This window comes from Macadamia integrifolia, chromosome 2 (assembly GCF_013358625.1).
Source record: "Macadamia integrifolia cultivar HAES 741 chromosome 2, SCU_Mint_v3, whole genome shotgun sequence".
NCBI classification, from domain to species: Eukaryota; Viridiplantae; Streptophyta; class Magnoliopsida; order Proteales; family Proteaceae; genus Macadamia; species Macadamia integrifolia.
Window position 1 is genome coordinate 40945912 of NC_056558.1, and position 22686 is coordinate 40968597.

Here is a 22686-nt window from a genome sequence, read left to right on the forward strand (position 1 = left end):
TTGTCAAGAAAAAAAAGGAAAAAAGTAAAAGGTGAGAGACCAAAAAACTTTATCCTTGTTCATAATTATTTTTGTCTGATTCAGATTTCCTTTTCTTTTTTAATCAACCTAACATACCAATGTCCTCCCTTTAATTTGTCCTTTCTTTTTTCTTGAGGGCTTCCTGCCCTCAAGATCTAATATAACAAGCCAATCTCCTCAAAATCTAATATAACAACTCAAACTTTTAATGACTTGTATAAATCCATTATAAGGTAGATACAATCATACAAATTGTGTTCACTTGTTTCTTTTGGAAAGTCTTAATACATTATTTCATACAGAGGATTAGTTGCTTGTGAGAGCAAATGTAACTCATGAGCAATGCAGAAAAAAACTTGTCATTTATTTTGGCATAGAATTTATGAATATTAAAAAATGTTTAATAAACTTGAAACTAAATCGATGGCAGCAAAACTGTTAGAACGTGCCTGCTCAGAGTAGTTCCAGTAGATTGAGCAATAAGCAAGTCTTTTAAACAAACCAAAGGATATCTCATAGTAAGCCTGTACATACCACAGAAAATTCACGGCAACAGAAGTCAGAAAACCATGAAATCATAACTGCTGGTCCAGATATGGGTCTCTTGGTGAGCTTGTACCAGCCACAAAATATCCAGTAACAAAGTTATTCAACCATGAGGTGCTGCGAGTCAACCACCCATTCTGCCCTTGGTTGTTTGCTTCCTCTGCACTCCTATGTTCTTCCTCTAATAGCATGTCAAGCTTCCTCTTTGCCATAAACACCTTGACAGCATCAATTCCTTTATTCACTACTTCCGCTGGTGGAAGGACCAGTGGATTCATTTCCAAGTTGAGCTTAGTTAACTTGGCCAACTGACCAAATGTATCGGGAAGAGCATGGATTTGGTTGTTGCTGAGATCAAGTTCGCTGAGATTTATCAGATCACCAAATGTCTCAGGAAGCTCCGTCAGGTCACTGAAATTGTTGCTGAGATTCAGAATCTCAAGATTCGTCAATCTCCCGATGGCTTGAGGCAGACCACGGAGTTCATTGAAGTGGACATCAAGTTGGCGCAAAGACTTCATCTCACAAATGGAAGTTGGAACAGAACGGAGCTTATTGAGATGGACTGAAAGCCTTTGCAAATTCACCAGTTCATACCCCATATTTGTGGGCAAGTATCCCAGAGAATTGAAACTTGCATCTAGCTCCACCAATGATCTGCACCAAAATACAAATATCAGTTAACACCACAAGTTGCAGATATTAATGTTTGGTGAGTCAAAATAAACTAGGAAGTGAGAATTACCTGCAATGGGAGATGCTATCAGGTAAGGCTGATAGCTTATTAGCTGACACATTAAGGATTTTCAGATTAATCAATAATCCAATGGAATCTGGTAGTGACACCAAAAGGTTGTTTGAAAGGTTTAGCTCCTCCAGTTTTTCTAGTCCACCAATTGAATCAGGAATGACCTGTTCGCTCAGACACATAACCCAGATAATAAGGAAAAAGGCGTCTGAATTGCTAATCCAAGACTCTGACAGTAAGTCTATTCATTCAACAATAAAATATAAAACCTTCAGAGTTTTGCATTGGCCTTTGAAAAGATATTACTGAATAATGAACAGCTAACTCACTTTATGTATCTTTCCCACACTATTTTCTTTCTCAAACTAAAATACAACGTGTCATCTCAAAGGCTAAATGAACTGAGCAATTTTAGAAATTGATATCTACAGAACAGAGAGAATAGCTTTAATGTTTCAATAAGATAGTATCATTTTCTCCCCGCTTTTTTCAGAGAGAGAGAGAGAGAGAGAGAGAGAGAGGTATTGGAAACCTTAAAGATATTTTGCAATAGCTAAAAGCATATTCATTCTTCTCCAAGAGCAACCAATGTTATGATCTATGTCTATAGGTACAAATGTGTTGGAGGAATGTTCATGCCAAGGAGTTGGACCTCTCTCAACATTAAATCTTATACATGAAGTCCAGCTAATATGAATACTCCAACTGGGCAGAGTACACAAACATATTCTACAAACACTATTATAAACAATTTCCACATATACAAGCAAGTAGATAATTTAAATGCATTCTCTAAAAAAAGAGCCACCCAGTGCATGAGGCTCCCGCTACTGCGAGGTCTGGGAGGGACAAGTTGTATGCAGCCTTACCCCCTTTCCAGGTTTTGAACCTGTGACCAACATGTTGCAATAGTGCAACTTAACCATTGTGCCACATGCTCGCCCAATTTAAATGCATTCTCTATTTGTCTAAAATAAATGGCACATTTAGCAGAAAAGTATGACCTCTGTACTTGCATCTGGCATTCAGCACTCCAAAAGTAACACTCTTGTAAAAGCCTACAATGGGACTCTTTTTTTCTTTTTCCTAGGTTCTCCAATTTGACTGGTTAAAAGGCTTGAAGTAGCAAGGCAAACAGCCCACAGTTTACACTGGGTGGCTGGCCAAATAATGGCATGTATTCAATCCCAAAAATTAAAATGAAAAGAATTGCAGACATGGAAGATAAACACAAATGTTGCACACATACACCGTGTCGTATTACTCCAATAGTCCAATGCTGAAGCTTTGGATAAAATTAAAATCCAGCAACTATAGGCAATAAGATGTCCCTTGGAGAATGAGGAGACAATATTCCCCCTTACCTTGCCGGGAAATCTAAAAATGATTTCAATGATGAGCATATTTCGACTTTCCAGCCAACGGTTTTGGACCAAAACAAAAAATAATGCAATAAAGGATCACCCTATAAATAATGCAATCTGCTCAACCATCAAAGCCTATTTGGGTATGGCACACGAATGCCTGTTACAATGTTGTATGACTCCACTCTCATGTTCTGCCATATTTCTTATTAAATTGTAAACTGTAGGGTCCTATCTTATTACTTTATGGTTTATGCCCTTTTCTGGCATAATCCTTGTCCTTTCTAAAGTCTCCAAGTTGCACCATACCACTCTTCAGTGCTCAATGGCACATGCAATGGCCATCATTGCGATTTGAGAAATTTATAAGAATATGCTTCTGGGACAATAGAAAAAAGGTAAATTTTTAATGAACCCATTGCTAAGAGTTGAAGATCGAAATGAAAATAATGGATCACTTCATTTCAACAAGTCCTCTTCTGACTCTCTATTCTAGTTTGGAACATATCTTCTGTTAAATTGCTAGCCATCACATATTTTAGTCCAACCATGACCCACATCCACTTTGGCTCCTCTTCTCCTTTTAGACACTTCATCTTGCACATTAGTCCTCATTGCAATCTAGATGGCTATTTTGAACTATTTTGGCCCAGCTAGCTAAGTAGTCCAAGAAATTGGAAAGATAATACAAAAAGGATAATTGCCAAGGAATTTAAATCATCACAGGCTCGACAAAGCAACATATGATAATGGTGAATGTAGTCAAAACAGAAGAGATGTCTCTTAAAAGTTGTAGAACTCAAATAAACAACAACAGCAACAACAATGATAACCATGTCTCAGTTCAGAAGAAATGAACAAAGATCAGATTCTCATAACATTCCCCCAATCAAAGGCAGACAAATCCCCTGCTCTCTATACATGATAACTATCCGAAAGCTTGCTAATGTTCTTGATTTGAGTCTTGAAATCTTATTTCAGACTAATAAAACAAGAAAGAATTCTGACATACCAAAGATTTCTAAGTCACTAGGTACTTGTTTTACTTTCACAATAAAATGATGTATTAGAAGGGTAACGTTAACAGATGCACTCAAAATAACATATAGGCTTTTACAGCTTTTGCCTATATAATTTTTTTATCCGTCCAGACAAAAAAAATATAGGCAAAAGCTGTAAAAGAGGGTGACACTAACAAACTCATTAATTCTAGAGAGCAGGGGAACAAAATTTTCTTCCTTCTGCAATCTGCACATACATCTACAAAACAAATAAAGAAGTAAATAATGACGGTAAATGCCTTTACATTTCCAAATGTCCTCAGTGTATACCCTAAGCTCGTAAAGTTGAGAAACTGAGCATCAAGCATGGATTATTTCAATGATTCAATCCACCTCTACTACAAATCAACACTGCTCTGTTCAAGTAAAGCTCGAAGGGTCCCAAACACTTTGGTTGGCCTTACCTAACCAAAAAATAAAATAAAATAAAATAAAACAAGAACTCAGTTTTTTATTATTATTTTGGGTTGTTCTCTTAACTGGGTATCTTTTTCCAGAAATTATTTTTACTGGAGCGCAAGAGAAATATAATTCTCTTTTAACGAATTACTATGAATACTCAGCGAATTCGAAATTGATGAGAGCAAGAATCAGTATCTTGGGATTGAAACTTTGGGTAGTGAATAAGGAATCTCGAGTTCCTTCTTGAAAACAAAATTGCCTAAAACAGATTGCATAAAGAAATTAATCGGATTTCATCCAAACATCTGGCAGGGCATCACGCTATCCATTTCCGCTTAATATATTTAACCCTCATCCATTAGGAGATAGGGATGGTTTAGTTTTAACGTGACAGAGAGAGAGAAGTAGAAGAAGATGCTAACCTCAAGTTGATTGCTAGACAGGTTGAGAGCGACCAAGCCCCGAATTTTTCCAAATTCCTCAGGGAGAAACCTCAATAGACGCCCCTTAAGATCAATCCTATCCAATTCCTTGCCTGACGCCTCTTGCAAGATTTTAATAACTTCCTCATTCGCCTCTTCATCAAGAGGCGGCGTCTCATCCCCCTCGCCCGCTCCATCCTCCGTTTCGAGAGTGGCGGAGCGATATATACTAACCAACTTCTCCTCCGCATCCCTCAAGAGCTTCTCGTAAGCCTCGTGCATCTCATCCAATTTCACCACAGCCTTGTACCCTTCCTTCTCCTTCTCAGCGGCCTGTCTGGTTTGATCCTCCTTCTTCGCCAGCTGAGTCCTCCAGTCCAGGCGATCTAAATCCTCGGGACGAGGGACAAGAACGATCTCTTCAAGCTGCTTGGTGAGATCGAACTCGATTTCGGAGATCTTCGCCTTGGCGAGGTCGACAGCCTCGTGGTCGGGACGTTCGCCAAGGGCCTTGAGAACCGATCTGGTCTGAGCGACCTCGGCCACGGCTTTGGTCATGGCGGCCAGTAGCTGTGGGTTCTTCAAATGAGGCATCTCCTCCATCAACGGCAGCGGTGGTTGTTCGATGTCAATGTGGACGGAGGTAGATTCAGAGCCAGACCCAGTGCCGGAGGAGGGCTCCGACAGGCCAGAGGTGATGCGAGACATGACATAGGAGAGGATTGGGAAGCTCGTAGGTGATGGATCCATGGCGGGTCTCTGAAACTCTTCGATACTGAGATTGGCTTATATATAGTGGATGAAGAGGAAGAGAGAGAAAGAGAGGTCACCATATGGGACCAATCATAAAGAGAGGAAAAGGCATCTAACGAGTCTGAGGTAGTTATGATTTGGTTAGTTGAGAAGTTGAAGCATCCGGCTATAAGGATGAAGGGTGGAGATTGGGGGGAATAATAAGTGATGCTTTTTGTGAGATGATGATTGGTGATTATTGATCCATGATGATTTAATGGGATGGATCCTCACCTACTATTTCATAGCCACTCTCTAATGACTTGCTACCACGCCTGACCCGGAAGATCCGGTCAAGTTTTACTGGTGGTGGTGAATTCAACATAAAAAATCAAAATCAAATCGAAATTGAATAAACTTTGTAAAATTTAAACCAAAATCAAATCGAATTGGTTTGATTTGGTTTGATTTTATTTGTTTCATATATTCAGTTTCATTTTTTTCGTATAAAATTTAGATAATATAGGAGAAGTGAGAGTCGAAGATAGAGGTGAAAGAGGCAAAGTGAAAATCTTAGAACTCATGTTTTAATCTTTTTTTAAATGGTCATTTTTTGTTCACCATTTAACAGGAGGATTCAGACATGTATTGGACAAAATATTGTCTAACCCTAGAAACCTAGTGAGGATCGATCGATCGATTGATTGGAATCGTGAAGGATTCAGATTCTTAAAAAACACTAATTGAATGGGGTAAATTGCCCAATTTGAACTGGATTTGGCCAAGCTTGGTCTTGATTTTGGTCTATTTTTGCAACATTTTTTTTGAATTGATGGTTATTTTGTTTTCTTGTTTAAGTCACTGAAATAATAGAAAAGCAATTAAACTTATTTATTATAATAAGATTCCAAATTTATTAAATAAAAATTTTCAAAAAAATCACAGATTTTAAGGAATCTTTATTTCTTTCTCCCAAAATCCAATTCGGAAGGTGCATTTATATAACTACCCTTAGATGTCTTTTCTAACATTTGACACGACCGTCGGTGAGAGACCCAATCACTATCCGGTTAACCCTAATAGCCCAACCCGACAAGTATTTTGGTTTGGTTTACCTGAACCCAACCAGAGCCCCATGGAAAAGCCCAAGAGAGGGTTTTCCACCTAAGAAGTGATTTTTTCCCCATCTTTAATAAGAGAGGGTTTTCCTTCGCCTACATTTTCTCTTCATCCACCATGATAATCTCGTCATTACTCACCCCCTAATGATGAGAGTTCGAAATAAGTCCCATTTAAGTGTAAGAACCCATGAATGACAATTCTCTTTTCGTCACAAGTGACGAGAAACTCGATCCTAAATAAATAAGTTTCAGCCTCTCTATAGTCACTTTCTACACTTTCTTTTTTGAAATTATCATTGTTGACTTAAATTTGCCAATTACCAATCACTTCTTGAGTGAATTGAAATAACGCTACTTTATATAAATATGGCATGGAAAGGGTAATGCTTGTGCATGCTCAAGAGGGTCAACTCATTCACCAACCAATTTTTTTTTTTTTTCCTTTATTTTTTAGGCCAAAATATGTCATTGCTATGGGAGCCTGTATTATTACGGGAGGAATGTTCAGTACCTTTTCTTATAGTACTGTCTGGGGAGCCGATAAGTTAATTCCTGCGGATGTCTGTTTGCTGGTCTGCCCACCTAAACCGGAGGCAGTTTTTCATGCTATAACAAAACTTCGTAAGAAGGTATTCTCAAGAAATCTATGAAGATAGAATTGGGCCTCAACACAAGAATCTTTTAAGTACTTTATCTTCCTCTCCATTTGATTTTAAACTTAACATGTTATTACCAATAGATCATTTCATGGCATGGCTGCATGAAGGCAGACTTTGAACAATGGGCTACATCATGTACTCTACAGCAGCATTCTATTCCAAGAAAAAGTTAATTGGTTTAGGGTGAATTTGCAAGCTCATGATCTTGTTAAATGGGCTTTGTGCTTCCCTCATACTTGGCTATGGGAGTCATGCTTTCTAAGGACCTCATGCTTATTGTAAACTCTTTTTCTGCTCCAAGTGGATGAATAAAAGTCCTCCCCTCCACAAGATTGTACCTCAAAACAAAAGGACATTACAATCTACCTGTCCATAAAATTTAAATTTTCCACATACCATAACTAAGCATGCTTCCATGGATTCCATATTAGATGGGCTATATAGATATCCTACTCCTTGAAAACAATTTCTAAAAATGCCCCTTTTTTTTCTTCCATTCCATGTACTGCTTTTTAAGTTCAAGACCCATGTTGATCTCCAACTGGGGCATATTCCAATGCATGCCTCCTAGTATGTGCCAATTTTCTTCTATGTTGATAGCTATTTTGATGCACTCACATTTTTATTGTATTGTACTAATATAAAACCCTTTAAAATTTATTAAAATGAAAAATTAAATAATATTAATCATGAAAGAGGATTTCTCAAATGTAAATATTATTAAAAATTTTAATTTCATAACTTTTTTTTTTCCTTTTATGAAATTTCCCACATCATTCCCCTTTTTAGAATGTATATATCATACATGCTTGTTTACAAAATTGATTTGTTAGTAAACTTACATTATACTACCTTTCAGACAATAAAAAATAATAAAATTAACAAAGAAAGTCTAGAAACATACCAAAAGGTAGATATCATATTACCTTTTGAGATAGATAGCATTTTTTTCTATAAGAAAAAGAGATTGAGGGATTTTTTTTTAATTAGTAGATATCAAATTAACCTCACAAAAGAGATGGATTGTATTATTTTTCTATAAGAAAAGAGATGGAGTATCTTTTTTTTTTTTAAATAAGAAAAATAGATGGAGAGTAGCTTGCCTCAATATATATATAAGAACAAGGGGAAATTGTTCCAGTCTCACCTAGAAATAAAATAACACACCCTATGTTTTTTGCCACATTAATAGATTATCTAAAAATACTAATAGATGGATGTCCAGAAAATAATGTGGATTAGCCACATATCAAAATTCAAGATAAGACCCAATATATCCTCTCATACATAGGAACTTCTTCCCTTGTATGCCCAAGCACTCTACTGTAGTACCTAAGTAGTCCTTAATTTTGTAATTTTTTTTTTCACACTTGGCAAATTCAGATTAGGCTAAAACTTAAAAGGTGAACAAAAGATATTAGGTTCAATCCATACAACAAAATTTCAGTGTCAACTAAACTACCATATAGCAATTATTGGAGGGCATATTGTATTACTACCGAGCGAGAGCATGCCACACCCCATTCCCATGAAGAAAATATTTATTAAAAGATGAGAAAAAAAAAAATAGTGCCTGGTTGAGCACGACTGCACCCAAATATATGGTGACATATATGGTGAAATGACCACCCAACCCCTATTGGATGCCTCAATGCCTATTGTACACTTTCATTAACCCCCGCTCCGACACAAGGGCAACACAACCAGGCAAAGTTCTCTATCCCAAAAAAAAAAGGTTTAAAATTTTTGTACTGATGAGTATCACATTTCCATAAGGCCCATCCGAAACTTCTTTGAATCTTACCAGATCAAAAAATGGATTATATCTGAACAGGATCCGATTATGAAATTTCACTCAGAATTTTGAAATTTGAAGGTGATCCTTTATTGGATAGAACAAATTTTAAGGTAATTGAATCGGTGTATCGGTGTATACATATATCTTACATAGGAAAAAGGTTTATATCTAACATGTGTGCAAGGCAGGGGCTGTTAAAAACATATAGAACCCTATGAGGAAAATGGTGTCCTGCAAGCAACTTTGCCCATCAGCTGCCAAACCAGTCCAAAACTCAATTTGCTGTTCCTTTCTACATAAATATATTCTAACTAAAAGCAATGAGCAAATGAAACACTCCACTTGGGATGGATACTGGGAAGGGATAAAGTTTACACCTATCTCTCACCAACGGTGATATGACACAATGATTGGACTCTTCGTTCATCATTTACTCTCCCTCCCCGCTCACCCCTCCCCTCCCCCTCCCCCCCCCCGCCCCCAAATTATTCATCAGTCAGGATTTAGGATCACCTACCAGTACTTGAATGCTTCACATATGTTTTTGTAATGGCACATGTTCTTTTGCTTCCATAAATGCCCCTCTATGCTGCCATTAAGTGTACTTAAAAGGGTATTTATGGAAGCAAAAGAACATATGTCAACACAGTAGAAGAAGAAGAACCAGGCCTTTATTGGCCATGGTTCCTCATAGAGATTTTGAGTTGACAGGGCCCAAGTCCAACCTAGTTCATGGGCTGGGCTAGATTAAGCCCATGAACTAGGCTGGACGTGGGCCCTGTGAGGCTCTATGAGCGACCATGGCCAATAAAGGCTTGGTTCTTCTTCTTGGAGTAAGTGTGGTACACCCTGCCTGCATCACCAGGTCCGGATTCTGCAAGCTCAATCTCTAGAGTTTTGTCATTGAACCACCTTCTGTCTCTCACTGGTATCTTCATGCTCAACCTGACAAGGCAAGAGAAGCGTTTTGACGAAATTTCAGACTTTCAGTTGGTTAATAGACATGAAAAAACTTGATAAACATGCACAGTAAAATAATTAAAGTTGATGACATGTTTTTTGCATAATCTCCAGTTATCAAGCACATAGCAAACAAATTGTATGATCACAATTGTTAGTGTATGAGTCAGTATGTCAGTTGTTGGAGGGCTATGGGTGACTGTAGACCTCCAGGAGAAGTCCCAACCACACGATTGTGAGTCTCTCTCTTCTTTCTTCTTTGGCCCGTGGGCCTCAAGGCTTTAAAATGAGTTGTGTCATGTTAAATAGACTAGAGGTTATCAATTAGCCCAGTAATCTCTCCCTAGGCAATGTGGGACTAAAGTTTGCACATCCTCACCGAACTCCCAAGCGGGTCTGGTACTTGTCATATTCTTGGCTCGTTACACCCATCCCCCAAACCTTTAAAAAAATATATAGATCTTGTAGATAAGTCCTCAAGCAAAATATCTAATATAGATGGATAACTGTCCAAATAAAACATAGGTGATCATGCATGTACATTCCCTGCATATAGAATATTAAGAATGAAACTTTTACCTCAACAAGTACCCTTGCCTTCTTTTTCAATTTTGTATCCAAGCTTCGCAGATCCTAAGCCTGTCCTCGCTCTCTTTTGCTGAACTGTATCCATATCTTCATCATATTCATCCATGGCACCTGTATAAGCATCAAAATGACAAATAAAAAAGATTTGTATCAAAGTGATGATAAAAGACAATAATGATCATAAAAGTAAACAAAACATATAACACCCAAGCTGAAGATCACATAAGAATCATAGTTTTAGAGGAATATCCAAACCGAAATTACCATAGTCATCACCCTTGAGAGTCTCATCAATTGCAAGACCACCAAAATCTTCCATATCTTCTTCCTCTTCAAGTTCATCATACCCTTCAACATATTCTACTTCAGGTTCCTGCTCAGTTCAAGTACAAATAATAGGGAACTCATTATATGAATCTTCAATAGGAGCAAACAGTGGGTCAGCACAACCATACCATCTCATCTTCTTCCTCACTAGCAACCTCTAGTCCTTCCATATCAAGAACTTTGTTGTATTCTTTAACAGGATAATTGTATATGTCACCATAAACTCCTTGCCTAAGACGCTTTAGGGGGTGTTTGGTTCAGTAAATCAAATGGTGTATATATCGGATATGAATGTCAATCTTTTGATAGACATTCTTCTGAATTGTGTTTTTTTCTGAAAAATCGTTTGGTTGCCTTGAGGTAGGGGTGTCAATCGGTCGGTCCGGCTCGGTTTTGGTCCGGGTTGAATCGGTTTTGGTGTGGAAAGCTGAAACCGAAACCGAACCAATAAGGAAATTCCGGTTTCGGTGCGGTTTGATTTTGGTTTGTCTTCGGTTTCTTAAATCGATTTGTAACCGAGTTGATTTTGGTTTTTGATCCAGTTTGGATTCGACTTTCAATACAAATGTATACAAAACTATGCAAATTTTGATTTTTTTAATGAATTTTGGAGTGTTTCGGTTTCTCACCGGTTTGGTTTCAGTTTCAGTCCGGGTTTTGAGCCGGTTTAGGTTTGGTTTCGGGTTCATCCGGTTTCTGGTGCGGTTCGGTTTGGTTTTGGGGTTGCAATACTCCAAACCAAACGGAACCAATAAGGCTTCGGTTTGGTTCGGTCCGTGTTGTTATTGGTTTGGTCCGGCCGGTTTTACCGGTTCGGTTTAGGAATTGACACCCCTACCTTGAAGCTAGTATATGTTTCTCGTGGGTTGAGATATTGGCTTCCGTAGAAAACTTCTTTCCACTTTCTCCTTTTATATTAGGTGGTAAAAATGTTGTTCAAATCTGAGTTTATGTGTTTAAATAAACTCAGATTTGGAACACATCCTTTGTAATATGGTCATTCATGGGAAGTAGGGTGCTCACTTATGAGGGTCAATCTAGTGGAACCAAACAGCTCCAAAAATTAAGAATTATCATTCTAAAGAATGTCATTCCAAAGATTTACCGAACAAAGCACCCCCTTAACAACTCTTTCTCGATACTCTGCAATAGACCCACCAGTTCTGAAAACAGCTTCAGTGAAAATGCAGAACTGGTGAAGCATATTCAAAAGATAATGAAGAATAACCTTATCCAAAACTGCAGCCTTTTCAGCTTTTTCCTCTCTCCTAGCCTCTCTGTTCATCTCTTTTCTTGGTGTTGTCATTATCTTTTCACTGCAAGACGACACAAACAAAAGCCATCAGGAAAGGAAATTAAATGTGGGGAAAAAAAATTGTCTTGTTTAAAAATGACCTCCGTAGCAGTGAGCAATTAGATCATTAGATTCACAAATCAAAATTTTGAAATGCTACAATGAACTACCATGATTTGGAAGAACTTTGTCAACTCTGGAAACCAATGAAGCAGAGTCTGTGGGTGCATGTTTGTGATGTAACTAGTGTAATACTATCAGGATCCAAATTTAATTAGCAACTCCCTAGGATTCTTATTTGGTAGGTTGAACCCATAAGATGGCACAAACCTCATTTTCAATGCAAGCTTTCTCATGCGTATCTGCATTTGAGTCATTTTTGTGAGCCGCTGCTTTGTTTTGTGTACAAGAAACTTAGGCCAATACATCTGGAAAATCCATGATAAATGCAAACCAAGCATAAATACATCTTCCAAATTCATCACAAAGTAAAATAATCTTCAATTGAAGTTGAAGGTAAAGTGGAAAACCAGATGCTTGTCAACGATTTCAAGTGCCTTCTCATAATTTCTGGGCAACTTTTCTCTTTCCCATAATTCATCAGGCTTATGAGCCCTTTCTGTAGTTTTCATATACAAATAAAAGATCCCTTCATATTACACCACAGTCAAAATACAGAAAAAACTTCACATGCAAAAACATAGTGGCATCAGTGATTACACTTCCAGCATCCAAAATGCCGGAATAACAAAAAATGCATGTATACAATGAAGATTGTTCTCACATGATTTATAGTTCTGTAAAATCCACAAGTCTTTTTCTACCAAAAAAAATCCACTAGTCTTTAAGCCATTTTAATGTTTTACAATGCAAAGAATAGTTTGATCTAACTGCATCACCAGCAAGCTTGAAATTTTGACACCATAACAGCTAACATTTAGCTAATAACAAAGAAAATCAAAGCATCATTAGGATTAAATCATGAAGAATTCGAAGTGGAGTTATGACATTTTAAACATTCTCCCATCTCACAAAAATTTCTGTAAAGTGGAGTGCAGAAGCTCCCCTGACAGGGTTTAATAACCAAGGATCTGGAACTGGATTGGAATCGGTCAGAATCAGTGGGAATTGGCTAAAAATCCCTTAAACCCTAGTTTCCATACATGACCAATCCGATCGGATCAGCCCAATAGAACTCTAAGAAGCATCCGATTAAAGCTTAAAGATACTGTAATGTTTATTAAATTGTGAATCCATCCTTCAGCTCAAGTGGGACTTCCCCAATATATTCCAAGAGACATCTAAGAAGAGCTAATGAGCTTCCCTACTCTAGGGAAAGAAGATAATGAAATTGGAAATAGTTCAACTCTCAAGTCTCAAGTTCCCCTCAATAGCAGATCTTCAGGCAAATGAAATATTAACACAACCCAGAACAAGCTCTGCTTAGATTTTAAGCGGAGTGAGCTTCACAAAACAGTAAATTAAGAGGGAAAAAAAAACTGATCTAAGCAAAGTTGGTACCATCGTGATCTCGGATGGTGGCATAGCGACTGTTGGCGAGCGGGCAAGAGCTTCGATTGCAAATACCAGTCACGTTATAAGGGTTGCGACAGAAAATCCCCGTTGGGATTCTTGAAACCAATCCAATTTAGAGAGAGAAAGAGAGAGAAGGACATCAAGAACAAACTAGTATAAGGGTGTTGTTATTTGTTTTGGAACAGAAAATCGAACGAGTGAAGGGCTGAATCACTTACTTTACCATGAAACTGCAGTTATTGTTGTGTCTGATGACTTGCCAAATGACTTCATCGTTCTGCATCTTGAATTTGACTCTGCTTCTCTCTTTGATTCTTCCACTTCAATTCTTAGTAGGGAAAAAACAAGATATATCCCTCCCTCTATAAGAAACGGGTAAGAAGGGTTTGGAGCTCTCGGGAGTTTGGAGTTTGAGGTTTAGGGTTTGTAATGCTCTTTCTTTCTCTGGTTTGGGTTGGAACGTGGACGCAAATGGGTTTGTAGAGCTGGAGCTTCTTCTTCTTTAAATTTTTTCCTTCTCCTTTTTGAGTTGCAGGAAGGGAACATGAGTCAGGGTCTTGAGAGGCCAAGCAGCCGAATCAGCCGCACGTCTTGTTACATTCTCGACTCGCGTCTCTTAGAGAAGAGGAGCACACAATGCCCAGAGGCCAAAGCTGCTACGCGTCATGTTTCAGTCTCGACTCGTGTCTCTTTTCTTTTATTCTGTATCCATGAGGGGCAAAAGAACATGTCAGAATCGCAGTCAAAGATGGTCGTAATTTCGTGAACCTCAACCATAAAATTGAATGGTTTTCTGTGTTCTGCGATTTCAACAATGCAAGGCTTCAAAGGTATAACCCAGATAGCTTGTTGGAGAATTGAAGAACTGTTGAATCCTGTCAAGAACTTGATGGGAAGCCCAATATCTGTATATTCTTTTGATCCATACCTTTGATTTCTTTACTAGTGGCTTAGATTGAAGGGTATTTGAGATTTCATGCCTGGAGTTTGCCTGGGAGGAGGTCATGAAAGTTAAATTTCAATAGAATTTGTTTATATTGACAACCTTTTTATGGGTCTTGTTTCTCTGGTTTACTGAAATTCTAGCTGAATTTTTCCATAGTGTGGAAATCATGGGTTTTTTTATGGTAAAGTAATATTGCTCCTGTGCATATTATCATCAAAAGAAGGCTGGAGACCTGCTCTAGTTTGTGCAGATACATTCAGGGCTAGTGCTTTTGACCAGTTGAAACAGAATGCAACTAAAGCTCAGATCCCATTCAATGGAAGGTACTGTTTTCTTGTTCTATATCTTTCTGTTAAGCAGCTGCTATATTATACTCTAATGTGAGATTTAACATCATTGATAGTTTGTCTTATATTTGTTGATAACTAATATTGCATCTGTGCCAAGATTACATTACAATTTTAGTTGTGTTACTTAAATCAAACTGAACAGCATTTTGCTTCATGTTGCTTGAGGTATTCTTTCTTCATTTTAATTTAAGATACTTGAAAATGTAGCTTTCTCAGGTATGGTAAGTCCTGGACTTGTCATTCTGCTCTACAATGAGAACTGGTTCTCTTGTTAAGTATTCTCTGTGCAATTTTGGACCAATTTCATTGCGGAAATAGGTAATCAAGAGATATGGAACTATTACCCAAATTTGTAATTATTTGGTTATATTTTTTTCCATTATTTTGCATTTATTTATGTACTTGATAGTGTTCTATATGTTGTGTGCTTTCTTTGCGGAGTTTTGGTGAAGTTGGTTGATGGATTGTTGTTTTTAGTGATGAGAAGTAAAAAAATTTTCTTTAATTTTTTTTAAAGAATATGATAAGAGTGTTTTTCATCAAGTGATAAGATAACCTATAGCATCTAAAGATTTTTCTCAAACATTTTTTGAAGATGGAAATTGGTCATTGATTAATACTGGTACTGCAACTCTCATTGTAAATATGATATTGAAGATGAGAGTATGTTATTCATTGAAAGGAACACAACCGGATTTGGTCCTACAAATAAAAGGTTCTAATTTAATATTTTCACATTTATGTGCAGCGTCACAAGCACAAAAGTGCTGTTATATTCATTGGAACTGGAGAACACATGGATGAGTTTAAAGTATTTGATGTTAAGCCATTTGTCTGTCACCATTTAGGTTACTTTTAACTGGACCTTCATCTTACTGTTGTGGCATATTTAGTTTGATGTGGTCTATCCTAAAAAAATTTAACTTGTCTTAAAAGAACAAGTAAAATTTTATTTTAAGTAATTGTTATCCAACTTTTGTTTCAACTTTCAACTAGGCATGGGATTGGTTGGGTTTTATGGACAAAATTCATGAAGCTGTGCCGATTGATCAACATCATGAGCTTCTACAGAAGCTTTCTGAAGGGAGTTTTACTTTGTGTATCATGTATGAACAATTCCAGAGAAAATCAAAATGGGTCCTATTAGCCAGGTCTGTTATTTATACTCTACCTTGCTAAGATTGTTTAATGCTGGTTTCATTTGCTTCAGAAGCTGTTATTAAAGAAAAAAATCTCTTCTTCTGACTAGTGGTGCTTTTCTGTTCAGATGTGGTGAACTAATTCTATATGAAAGATAAATTATTTGTTCCAAGATTATCTTTGTGGTTGAGTTTTATCCAGTTAGGGAGAAAAAGTGTTTCTCAATTAGAAATAGTGACTGTCATCTTTTAGTTGTTAAACCTGGCAAAGATGACTCCTGTAAATGATTTTGTTGTAGTGAACACCACTTGATGTTCTTGATTTTTTTCCACTTTTCATGCATTTTATTTATGACATTCCACTGTTATAAATAGGGCTAAAGTTACTATGTGGCTATGGTATTTTTTTTTTGGGGGGTTGGGGGGGAGGGAAGGGTCTCAAGGTATCAAGACCTAAATCCATTTCTGGTGGTGGTTCGGACATCGTCCACTGATGTTTGAATTCCAGTAACTTTTTTTGTCCTAGCTTTTAGTTGAGAGTTGTATATCCATTTTGGGATAATCATAAGGGGAAGTAAAGTTTTATGTCTGGAGGGTTGAACAGTGAAGCACATATGCCAGATGAGCAGTCATGAGTGACGTTCAGTTTTTATTTCCATAGCTCTTGGGTTATTTGGTTTTATTTTAATTTTGTTTTTCTCTGGACTATTCTTAGATTAGCAGTATGTTTGTGGCGGTAAGTTTGACCTAGTGGTTGCGGCCTTGCAAGTTCAAGTAAGGAAACAGCCTCTCCACAAAGGGGCATAAGGCTGCATATATTATGACCCTCCCCAGACCCTGAAGTCACGGGAGCCTCATGCAATGGGTACGCCCTTTTTATAGAGTGAGAAACTAGTTTTCTATCAATCACAATGTAAGCTGTCTTTGAGCATATTGGAGGATATGATTTTCTTCAATAAAGAGTTGCTGCTCTTTTTTAGTGTTCAATTAATTGTCCACTCCAAGTTTTTAATACATTAGTTTTCATCGTTTGCTCATTTCATTCCCGTTAAAATATATATTAAATTTTAGAACACTTGAGAAGTAATTGCAATTCATACATAATGATAAAATAACATAGAATTACTTTAAACAACTTATAAAATATAACAGAAAGACCATGGAACTATTCAAAATTACATGTAATGAGCAACAAATTCTAACCAATATGGTAACAAAAAAGCTTAAGCTCCATAGCAAACCAATTTGTAGAACTGTAGTGCAACCTTTATTTACTCGATTAAAAGAGGCCTCTGAGGCTTTAGTAGTTATCCAAGTTGTAATGCTTTCTTTGCTCAACAAGAGCAGGCACAAGGCACACAAAAGCCACTAAAACTGCACCAAAAGCACACAAAGGCACACGTTTAGTGATATAGTACAAGGTGCAAGGGGTCTGTCTTACACAACTGAATAACACTTCGTCCCTTTGGCTGGGGTATGATGTTTTTGGAGATAATAGCAGGAAAGATTTAAATAGGACTTCCTATGATCCTATTATTGGCTCTGGATGTTGGTTTAGTTGTTGTTGGATCCAACTGAATTGACAGGTTTGTGATAATCCAAGTCTACTTTTAGCTATGGTCTATTAGTTGTGAAAAATTTTGTGAAAAATCTTTCATAAAATGAAAAAAGATTAGTTATGAAATTTATAAGTATCTTGGTTTTCAGACTAAGTCTGCAAAAAAGGGGGTTAAGGCTGCATACATTTGCCCCTTCCAGATCCTACAGTAGCAGGAGCCTGGTGCACTGGGTTGCTTTTTTTTTTTTTTTTTCAGACTAAGCCTGCTATGACCAATTGACTTGACTGGGTTGCTTGATCTCCTTTTTCAAGGTCTGGGTGAGCTGAAATTTGAGATTGTTTATTTGTCACTCTGCTCCTCACTGTTAAGTTTCATCAATCTTGGAGCTTCCTATGATTTCTGATCAATTTAGCTGGAAGAGTGGCTTTGTTTTTGTTTAAAACTAGATATTAATTTTGTTATTTTATTTAGCTGAAGAATTCCTTCCGGTTAGTGTTTTAAGTTTTACTGTTTGATGTTTAAAAAAAAAAAAAATTCATCTCACATTAAGCATGAAATTTGTACAAGATCAAAGCATTAATTACATGCACAGATCAATTCTGTTGCGGAGAGAGGTATGTAGTGTGAAACTCATCTGCATCCGGTGCACCAGTGCAGTGAGCATAGGGTGGCTGGGAGACCCTTGGGCACGTGCCGAGATGCTCTCAGCCGTCCGATGCCCACTGCACTTCACCGCTCGCTGCAGAGGATGTGGACTCAGGTGTGTAGCTGTATTGGGAATGTTTCAGTTGCCAAAGTGGCTAGGTAGTATTCTTTAATCTTTTTTTCCTTTTATACCCCTTCCCCATAATTTTTTATTTATTTATTTATTTTTTTCTAGTATGGTCCCTTTGTTTATTGTTGTCTTACTAGAAGGACCGACTTTTCCTTCACCCACGAATCCCTTGACTAGTGGTTTCGGATTGTGTGCATAGGGTAGGGGAAATGTGGGAATAGTATCGACCATGACCTTTCATAGGGGTAATGTGGGAATAGTGATCAAGGAAAACTTTCTCCTTTAACTAATGTAACAAAGTTTAGGATATGTTTACTGTCTTGGTTGTTTATACTCAACATGTAACTGTAAGAACTGTAACTCTGCACGATTATGCAAGAGGTATAGGGATGCATGTCAGCATATGAGTGGGTATTTGTTGAATCACTTAATTTTTTAAAGTTGATCATATGGCTAATCTATGAAATGTCTTCCAACCCACAAGCCAAAATTCCATATCATTCTTCCATGCCACAAAATATTAGACCATTTAGGAAGTCCCTCCAAACTGGATCTTGAAAAGGCAATTTTCTCAAGAAATAATATAGAATTAATGGGATAGTTCTCTTAAACATATTATTTAGGAATCCTAAATGGTTTCTAAAATCCACCATCTGATAGATCATACGGGCTCAAATTTTGTGGGCTAGAAGCCAAGTCTTTTACATGTCAAGTTTAAGTCCAATTGGAGTTGGTCAAATAGCAAAATAGAATTATACCAAATAGGAGTATATTTGATTAAATTGGGCTATACATTTTGACATGTGATGTGATTAATCCAGATCACGTCTTCTCTATTCAATTATTGATATCCACATCATCTGTCCACGAGGCACTATGATAGTAAATGATTTAGATAACTCTTGCTAAACCCAAAATTAATTTAGTCCATATTTCTAGGAGTTCCTTGTGCTACACCACCACAACATATTTTTTTCATCTGCGGATTTTTTCTCTTTCAAGTTATGGGAGGTCGGTGGTATTACGAATGCAGAAACTCTATTGCAAAATCTAAGGCCTATTTGATTAGAAGTAAAGTGAAGTAGAGCTATGAATAAAAGAGTAACCCGATGCACCAGGTTTCTACTACTGCAGAGTTTAGGAGGGGCAAATGTATGTAATAATTAAACTACATATTAAATATCATATACACTTTTTTTATTAGGATAAAAAACAGATTTTCCCCCAATCCCCAATATCCTGAATCCCATCACGTTTTCAACAATACATGGAAGGGTCTTATGTTTGAAATTTAGAAATCAGTTTGATGCATTTTTTACCGTACGTAGCTTAAAATCCATACCATCTGTTTCCGTTGTTTTACTGTTCTTAATTTTACTAGCTATGATTGCAACTATTGTGCCTTTCTTTACTAGCAAACCTTTGAACTATTGCTGGGTTTCAGGCCTTCAACCTGATTAGTCTTGTGGACCCATATTGGTTCAACAACTGCATGGACCATGTGTGCTACGCAATCTTATCATCCTTGTAAAATCAAATTTACTTCACTACTACCTTTCATTATCTAATCAAATTAATTTTTTTGTATGTATCTACTCCCTTTCTTCACATACATCGCATATGGTTGGATCTTCCCACTCTAATTCTCTCTACAAAACCACCACATGGATTGGAAAAAGAAGAACAATGGGACCTGTTTTAAAATTCATGCTGTCCAGCTAGTGCTGTCTCTTCACAAACAGACAGAGAGTGGTAATGGAAAAGAGCAGAACTTGGAAGTCTGAATCAGCAGACTCCACCCTCAGCCAATTGTTTAAAGGACACATGAACCAGACAAAACTTTATGAAAAGACAAATCATTCTTTTTCTTGGCAATTTCCATTACCCATATCCTAAAATGAAAAAAAAAAAAAAGCTTTTCACTATTTTATAATAATAAACCTGTAATCATCTTGCAGAGTAAATCAATCATTGTTCTATTACAATGGATGTAGTACAAATAAAGATAATCCAAAACCCACCAAAACCCATCTGTTTTGCAAATGATCTGAGGATTCAAAGACAGAGAGATTCATATTAATTAAAGGTAAAGTCCAAAAAAATAGGAAGAGGTGATTGGTTCTGAGAATCTCATTCAGCCACCCACATGGCTTACTTTTAATCCTTATCTGTTTCTCATTAGCCAGTCAATTTGATTCCTTTTTTTCAGATAATTCTAATGACAAAAAAGTGGAAAAGAAAAGTTGCCACAGAACAAATCTGCAAGCAGCAAAGCAGATAGATGAGTCATGACTCATGAGTCAATGACCAACCACATCATCATCTATGAAGATGGCTTTTTACAATTGTAAGAAGAAGAAGCTTTACAACGAAACACACGAAAATCACATCTGGGCAAAATGGATTGCAGCAGAAGCTGTGCCGTGCCAGCTTGAACCACCACAGCTCCTTCCTTCTCCACCAAAGCCCCTGCCACGATCCTATCATACCCACCTCCGCCTCCGGCCGCCACATACTCCACCAGCGCCGCCTGTACTGGCCCCAAGCTTGGGTTATATGCTGCTGATTCTCTGTATGACCCTTTATAGATCTTCCCCTCTACGTCCATTAGCGCAACCCCAGATGGGCAACCACTGTAGGGAGCATGTGATTGGTTGGCCGCCTCCAGGGCTGCGCATTTCAACTCATTCTGGTGATCTGCAACATCGCCGTCGCCGTTGCTGATGATGTTTCCGTTTTCGTGGCTGTGATGGGGGTAATCGCCGTCGTCGTCGATGAAAACGAGAGCGTTGTGGTGTGGCTCTAAGAGCAAGGGGACATCCTTGTCGAGGAGATCATAGGGGCCGAATCGATGAGGGAGGAAGGTAGAGAGAAGTCTGAAGGAGAGGGTTTTGTCTTCGTCTACTTGATGGTCTTCTCCGTCGTTCTCGGTGGAGGTGACGAGGATCTTGATCTCAGAGGCACCACGAATCTCTTGCAAGAACTGTCGGCAATGGCCACATGGGGCGGCTGAGACGGCGATGTATTTCAATTCAGTCTCGCCATGGATGGCGGCGTTGGTTACCAGGAACTGCTCCGCGTGGATGGAGTGATGCAGGGGAAGACCAGAGAACTCAAGGTTTACGCCCAGGAAGATCCGTCCATTAGAACCTAAACCAACGGCTCCAACATGGTACTTAGAAATTGGGGGCCTGGCCAGTTTCTGCGCTGATTTCACGAGGCATGGAAGGAGTTGCAGAACAGATAGGCCTGACTCTTTCGCCATTGATTCCACTTCTGCTGCTTCAATCACGAATTGATTTTGCTCCATTTTGATCGTTACCCTTTTCTCGATGTCTGTCTTGATCTTCAACCAGATGATGAAAGATGAAAAATTTTAATGAAGAAGATGAAGACAAACAAATAAACAAACAAAATTAATGGTCCAAATGAATTGGATGCTTCTCTACTGTAAAGGATTTCAAGTTTTTGTTGGTTTCCACAAATAATGGAGACTTGGATTATAAGAGACAGGAGAGAAGGAGAGGGTTCTAGACTTCCATTTTTTTGTTTTCTATTGTAATGGGGATTGGAGAAACCAGGGAAGAACAGAAGGAGGAGAGAGAGAGGGAGAGGATGGGGGTCTTCCCTGAAATGTGGAGAAGAGGTGGGGAAGTAAAAGAGTGGGGGTTGCATGTAATATATAATGGAAGGTTGAGGCTTGAGAGAGAAATGAAAGAGGGAGGGGAGGTACTGTTTTGTTGCTTGGGCCATGAGGTATGGACTTGATTATTGGTGGGGATCAACTTATTATTGGTAGGGATCAACTTATTGGATGTAATATTTAAAGTTGAAATATAGGATACTATGCATGCATGCATCCATGCAACCAAATAAGAGGTGAGTGGAGACAGGATTAATGGTGGGATCAAAAATCACTTCATCAACCATAATTTTTTTTTTTTAACTCCAAAACTCTTTTTCTTCTGGAATATTACATAAACAATTGTTATCCTTTTCTAACAGCTCTCTTGGGTATCATCCTCAAAGGGGAATGGATTCAAAGCCAAGCCTAACAACTCTTCTTCCCTAAATATAAAACTGTTTTTTTATAATAATAAAAATTTGAACCGTGTACGTTTATGATTGTGTCTTCAACCGTTGGATGGGAGTAAAGGGGATAGATGTATATATGTATATGGTCGTGCCTACAAAGATTCACTCGTTAATTCTACCATAAGTACCTTTATATTCATTTGAATAGAATTCAACAATGGATTTGAGTCAGTGATTTGAAGACATCTGTCTTCATCACCTTCATCCAACTGTTGATGGCATGACTATGTACATACATGATCA

General features: G+C 37.7%; 3 protein-coding genes across 5 annotated transcripts; all 3 read right to left on the reverse strand.

Annotated features, from left to right (window-relative positions):
* Positions 1–267: 267 nt before the first annotated feature.
* LOC122090406 (plant intracellular Ras-group-related LRR protein 1-like) lies at positions 268–5343 on the reverse strand. The gene is made up of 3 exons (XM_042660058.1): positions 4565–5343; positions 1313–1479; positions 268–1224 (listed from the first exon to the last, which is right to left on the reverse strand). Exons 1-3 carry the CDS (start codon positions 5312–5314, stop codon positions 597–599), a joined length of 1545 nt encoding a protein of 514 aa, XP_042515992.1. The 5' UTR covers positions 5315–5343; the 3' UTR covers positions 268–596.
* A 4014-nt stretch (positions 5344–9357) lies between these two features.
* On the reverse strand, positions 9358–14574 carry LOC122059502 (protein MAK16 homolog A-like). Of its 3 annotated transcripts, none has more exons than XM_042622312.1 (8): positions 13798–14574; positions 13565–13674; positions 12574–12662; positions 12374–12471; positions 11978–12065; positions 10687–10795; positions 10414–10533; positions 9358–9819 (listed from the first exon to the last, which is right to left on the reverse strand). In XM_042622312.1, the coding sequence occupies exons 1-7, from the start codon at positions 13860–13862 to the stop codon at positions 10415–10417; spliced, it is 678 nt and encodes a 225-aa protein (XP_042478246.1). In that variant the 5' UTR covers positions 13863–14574; the 3' UTR covers positions 9358–9819; position 10414. The 3 variants fall into 3 exon arrangements, with proteins under 3 accessions (XP_042478246.1, XP_042478235.1, XP_042478254.1); XM_042622301.1 differs by having other exon boundaries at positions 12574–12692; positions 13798–14573; XM_042622320.1 differs by lacking the exon at positions 13565–13674 and having other exon boundaries at positions 12574–12692; positions 13798–13892.
* Positions 14575–20526: 5952 nt separating this feature from the next.
* On the reverse strand, positions 20527–22077 carry LOC122057504 (cytidine deaminase 1-like). The gene has a single exon (XM_042619627.1). The coding sequence runs from the start codon at positions 21656–21658 to the stop codon at positions 20672–20674; it is 987 nt and encodes a 328-aa protein (XP_042475561.1). The 5' UTR covers positions 21659–22077; the 3' UTR covers positions 20527–20671.
* Positions 22078–22686: the final 609 nt, after the last annotated feature.

Bases quoted from the DNA above. Each gene is read 5' to 3' on its own strand.
- LOC122090406 (XM_042660058.1), bottom strand. From the start codon at position 5,314: ATGGATCCATCACCTACGAGCTTCCCAATCCTCTCCTATGTCATGTCT. The intron at 1,480-4,564 runs GTTAGCATCTTC...CTGAGCGAACAG, and splicing joins TGTCTAGCAATCAACTTGAG to GTCATTCCTGATTCAATTGG. The intron at 1,225-1,312 runs GTAATTCTCACT...ATTTTGGTGCAG, and splicing joins GATAGCATCTCCCATTGCAG to ATCATTGGTGGAGCTAGATG.
- LOC122059502 (XM_042622301.1), bottom strand. From the start codon at position 13,862: ATGCAGAACGATGAAGTCATTTGGCAAGTCATCAGACACAACAATAAC. The intron at 12,472-12,573 runs GTTTTCCACTTT...TGGATTTTCCAG, and splicing joins AAATCGTTGACAAGCATCTG to ATGTATTGGCCTAAGTTTCT. The intron at 10,534-10,686 runs GTAATTTCGGTT...ATGCTTATACAG, and splicing joins TCTCAAGGGTGATGACTATG to GTGCCATGGATGAATATGAT.
- LOC122057504 (XM_042619627.1), bottom strand. From the start codon at position 21,658: ATGGAGCAAAATCAATTCGTGATTGAAGCAGCAGAAGTGGAATCAATG.